Raw genomic sequence first — 5,493 nt, forward strand, 5'->3', positions numbered from 1 at the left:
AACCAGTCTCCACATGGGATCCGAACCCTCGGCGGGAGCGCCACCGCGCTCCCAAGCAGCGCACTCTCCAGTGCGCCACCGGGCCGGCCCAGATGTTGAAACTACTTTTTAAATGAGACTGTTTGATAATTAAGTACTTCATAAGGTTGCTACTTTGAAGACCTTGATGTTACTTTGTGTCTTTTAGATTTAAAATTCCATTTTCTCAAGTATCAGCCTCATTTAAGTAAAGAACTCTTCTCAAAGTAGTGGATTATAAAAAATAATATGTATACTTTAATTCATTCAATGAATATTTATTAAATATGAAAAATTATGTTAGATGTGTAATGTACACTGCAATTATTATTAAACTACATATGTGTGTCTTTTTAGTGTATATTAAGACAGGTGGTCAATGGCTCTCTTTGAATTTCTAGTTTAAATTCTCGGGCCGGCCCGGTGGTGCATGGCTACAGTGCGTAGCTTGGGAAGTGCGGCAGCGCTCCCGCCAAGGGTTCGGATCCCACATACAGACCGGCCGCTCACTGGCTAAGCGAGGAGCAGGGGCAACACTGAGGGTTGCGATCCCATTGCCGGTCCCGGTCCGGTACGGGCGCGACACTGAGGGTTGCGATCTGTTGCCGGTCACGAAAAAAGACAAAAAGAAAAAATAAATAAATAAATAAATTCTATTCTATATAAATTGCATTTCTTTTTTGCAGAATAATGAAAAACAAATGCGGCAGCTCTCTGTGATTCCACCTATGATGTTTGATGCAGAACAAAGACGGGTCAAGTTCATTAACATGAATGGTCTTATGGAGGACCCTATGAAGGTTTATAAAGATAGGCAGTTCATGAATGTGTGGACTGACCACGAGAAGGAGATCTTTAAGGACAAGTAAATTAAATTTTAAATTATTCTCTGATAGAAGTTTACATAAGTTAGTAAAAAGTATTTGGCATTTACTTGTAAGTTGAACTGTTTTCATAAATACTTGGCCCCATGTTGGCATTTGAATGGATACTGTAGAAAGTAGAGAACATTGATCTTCTCATAGTTTATACGTGGGAAAATAGGTAATAGATAAGAACTGGGATTCTGGAATCATGTTAAAAGTGGTTCCCAAACTTGGGTGCTATCTGAATCACTTTGGGGAGATTTTATCAAGTACAGATTTCTGTGCTTTACACAGACCAATCCAATCAGTTCCTGGTGGATGGTGCCCAGAAATCTGTGCCCTTTAAAAGTCTCCAATGATTCTGCATTTGTTTCTCAGATTGGCATTAGGAGTCACTGGGAATTAGTCTGTACATAATATTTCTTTTCCCAAGATTTTTTCTTTTTAAGTTGTTAAAAATGTTCGTTTGTGCATGTATTTTTGTTTTTTTGTTTTTTGTTTTTTGTTTTTTTTTTTACTCAGGTTTATCCAGCATCCAAAAAACTTTGGACTAATTGCATCCTACTTGGAAAGGAAGGTAAGAAATGGTTTGTGTTAAGATTGTTTATAGGCTTGTGTTGACTGTTACTTTGAAATTTTTGTACTCTAACATGCAAAATAGTTAAGTAGAACTGATTTTGCAAAGAGCTTGATACAGAAAAGATTCTCATGTGATTGATATAGTGATAATTACAGTTATAACAGAAATCCTAAGCACAGAACACAGAAGTAATTTTCATGGTTAATGAAAAACGAACTGATCTTGTATTTCCCTAAAAACACATCGATTACAATGCTTTTTGAACCTCATTAAATTTCTTTTTTTTTTTCTTTTTGTCTTTTTTCGTGACCGGCAACAGATCGCAACCCTCAGTATCGCGCCCGTACCAGACCGGGACCGGCAACGGGATCGCAACCCTTGGTGTTGCGCCCGCCCCTCGCTCAGCCAGTGAGCGACCGGTCTGTATGTGGGATCCGAACCCTCGGCGGGAGCGTCGCCGCGCTCCCAAGCGGCGCACTATAGCAGTGCGCCACCAGGCCGGCCCCATGAACCTCATTAAATTTCTGATTAAAATGTCCAGAGTCCTGATTTCTCCTGAATTTTTTTTCACAATTAATTGGCTTTAGTGTTTTTGAGCAAAATATTTAGAAACATTTGAATATTTACATATGTGTAGTAAGGGAGTTTACTTAGTGGTTAATAAGAAAATACTTGACTGTTTCTGATAGTTCCTGATATCTTTAACATAATTTGGATTAAGACAACTGTAACTGTTTATTAATGTAGTAGATATAATACATATAGGTTTAGTGCCTAGACATGCCTTAAAATGCTAGCCATGTATGTTTCTCCTCGATTATACTTTGAGAATACCAGAAATTTTCCTTGAAAGTATTGCTTGATTTTTTTAAAATTTTTATTTCATTGGGTCCTCAAAAATAATTTTTTTCCTTACAGAGCGTTCCTGATTGTGTTTTATATTACTATTTAACCAAGAAAAATGAGAATTACAAAGCTCTGGTAAGAAGGAATTATGGAAAACGGAGAGGCAGAAACCAGGTGTGTTTTATTACTGTATGGAAGTTTTAGGTTTGTTGGAAATATGAAAACAAAAAATGTTATAACAGGAGTCTTGCACTTGATGTATAGTTTAAAGATTGATATTTATGTTACGTTAATTAAGGTGTTACGAATGTTATGATTATTTTGAAGTTAATATATAGTGAATGTATTATGTCTTCTATTTTGAATGTATTTTAAGTTTCTAGTGTGATAAAATTAACTAGAAAAGTTTTATACTTTTCTGTCATATGAGTCATGCATTTCAGTGTCAGCAGTAATTATGTAATTAAACAGGAGAACCTTCATACCTTACCAAATATGCCATCTTTAACCAGAGGAAGGGACAGATAGGATAAGGTGGAGAAAGATAGTATGAACTAGAGTAGAGGATTCTTTACTAAAATACATAGGACATGATCCTGTTTCAGAATAACTTCATTTGTGGAATTTAGATAGTTTAACTCTTAAAAAGCAGTTTACCTAAAAAGGTAGTTTTCCACAAGTATGTGTTTTCACAGTTGCAATTTAGTACTTTCAGAACTGTTTTCCCCCAAATAGCTGGTCAGCAGCTGTCACAGCTCATTGTATGCTTTACTAGTGAGCTGCTGCACTAATGCGACCACAGGTTGCTCTCCACTCCCAGATAGACATTGCAAGATGGACTTACATGTATGAGCTCTGACAGCTGCTGACTGTTAGCTTTCCTAAATCTCTTCTCTGGTTTCCCCACACAGCCACCCTTTCAGTGGTGGCTTTCTTCCTTTGTTAGTGCTGGTCACCAGATACAGGTTGACCCAGTTCTCTCATTTTTCATAGGCATAACCTTTTTATGTTTTCTGGGTCATTGTTTCTACAGAACACTACCACCTCACAAGATATTATAACATGTTCTTCAGAAACAATATCTTATGCCGAAATAAAAAGGATAGGGAGTATTTCATTAATCAGCTGTGTAAAATGCTGCCGGTGAAGTCAAGGTGCCCTAGACATGTGTTTTCAGTGGATTGGTGAGGGGGGTAGAGACACCCTCACACTGAGCTGAAGAGGGTATAGATGGTGAGGAAGTGGCAGTAGTCCAAGTGCACCCTTGTTTGTAAAATTTGATTTTAAAGGGGAATAGAGGAGTGGGTTGGTAGGGCTAAGGAGGATGAGAAGGGAGGAAAAGGGGCATGCTTGTACTCTGATGAGAACAATATTGTGGAGACAGAGAGATGGATGATAGTAGAGCCCCAGAAAGACACACTAACTGCAGAGGAGCAAATTGAGTGTTGGCAGATAGGAAATTCTGTTCCACCAGGGCTTTTCTTCCTGCTTCCCCAAGAGAAAGTATAATCAAGGTTCTCTATACCTTTTTAGCTAGAGATCCTAGGGACCATCTGTTTTAAACAAGTTTAAGCTACAGGTTTTTAACATTAGTTTTATTCCTAATTACAAAATAGTATTTATAACTCCAATTTTATTTTATTTTCAGAAATTATGTATATTACTGTTTAAAATTTTCAACACTACATAATATAAGGGGATAAGGTGATACTTACTATACCTTACCTTTTCAGGATTAGCAGCCTGTTGCCATAATGAAATAGGAGAAAGCTCTAGCAGGAAGTTTTGTGTGACAGGCAGTTTTTCTGTGATTCTGAAAGTTTTGTTTTATATCTTAAAGTTGTCTGGGACACTCTTTCACTCCTCTCTGTGGTACACTGTCCTTGCTAAGTTCCAGCCTTATCAGTGTTTTCTTCTTCACATTCTTGTTCTGTGTTTTGAATTGCTGGCTCCCTTAGCACTGCCCCAATGTGCATTTGTAGAACTCAGATTTGCCATCCACACCTTAACTTGACCTGCGCACAGATAGGCTCAGTTTTGGTTTGGTCAGCTTTTCTAACCGTCTAGTCCTGCCCTCATTAGCTTTTAAGCTATTACCTTGAAGATTTTTCCTCTAGTTTTATATTTCTCTGGTTGTTTTACAGGGTATTTGGGAGAAGAGGGAGTTAAGTGATGGACTTAGACCACCATCTCACACTAAAAGAATCTTTTCTCCATTTCTTAATTGGTCGTATAGTTCATTCCACTTATTTATGTCAAAACAAATGGACAGTGTTTCAGAAATTAGACAATATTTGTTTAAGGGCTGTCTTATACTATAAAACCAAATGTCATTATAGCTGCTACCAAGTGAGAAGAGAAGCCATTGGACTTTTGAGTAGAAGAGTAATATCAGATTTTAGTTGTTACATTGTCACTCTGGCTGCTCTTTTGTGACTAGATTGTCAGGAGGCAAGGGAGGAGGCAGGAAGACCAGATAGGAGGTTATTTCAATAATCTCAGTGGCTGGAGTAGGCAACAGTGCAAAGGTGACAACTAGTCAGTTTCTGTGTATATTTTTGAAGGTAAAACCAGCAGGATTGGTCAGTTTCTGGACATATATTTTTGAAGGTAAATCCAACAGGGTTTGCTGATGGATTGATTGTGGTGATGAGAGAAGGACAGAAATCAAGAATAATGCCAAGTTTTGACTTGTGGAGTTGCCATGTGCTATAATAGGCATGCCTACAGAAGGAGCAGGTTTTAAGGGGAAATCTGGACATGGCTGAGTTTCAAATACCTATTAGATGTCCAAGAGAGACATCCAAGTAAAGTGGGTAGTTAGATACATAAGTTTGGAGTTTAGGAAAAAGATCTGGATTGGAGATACAGAATTCGTTGTATAGAAAAACGTCCAGGGGCCGGCCTGGTGGCGCACTGCTACAGTGCGCCGCTTGGGAAGCGTGGCGGCGCTCCCGCCGAGGGTTCAGATCCCACATACAGACCGGCCGCTCACTGGCTGAGCGAGGTGCGGGTGCAACACCGAGGGTTGCGATCCCGTTGCCGGTCCCGGTCCGGTATGGGCGCGACACTGAGGGTTGCAATCCGTTGCCGGTCACGAAAAAAGACAAAAAAAAAAAAAAAAAAGAAAGAAAAACGTCCAGAAAGACTTCTTTTTTAAAAAAGAATTTAGTTACAGGGTTA

General features: G+C 38.8%; 1 protein-coding gene across 5 annotated transcripts in view; it reads left to right on the plus strand.

The window, feature by feature from the left end:
• NCOR1 (nuclear receptor corepressor 1) overlaps positions 1-5,493 on the plus strand; it is a 143,760-nt gene that overhangs the window by 47,779 nt on the left and 90,488 nt on the right. For all 5 annotated transcript variants that reach the window (XM_008570807.1, XM_008570809.1, XM_008570808.1 and 2 more), the window contains exons 11-13: positions 705-883; positions 1,407-1,461; positions 2,383-2,484. In XM_008570807.1, coding sequence (XP_008569029.1) covers positions 705-883; positions 1,407-1,461; positions 2,383-2,484 — 336 coding nt within the window. The remainder of the gene's footprint in view (positions 1-704; positions 884-1,406; positions 1,462-2,382; positions 2,485-5,493) is intronic.

Source organism: Galeopterus variegatus, unplaced genomic scaffold (genome assembly GCF_000696425.1).
Source record: "Galeopterus variegatus unplaced genomic scaffold, G_variegatus-3.0.2 Scaffold632, whole genome shotgun sequence".
NCBI classification, from domain to species: Eukaryota; Metazoa; Chordata; class Mammalia; order Dermoptera; family Cynocephalidae; genus Galeopterus; species Galeopterus variegatus.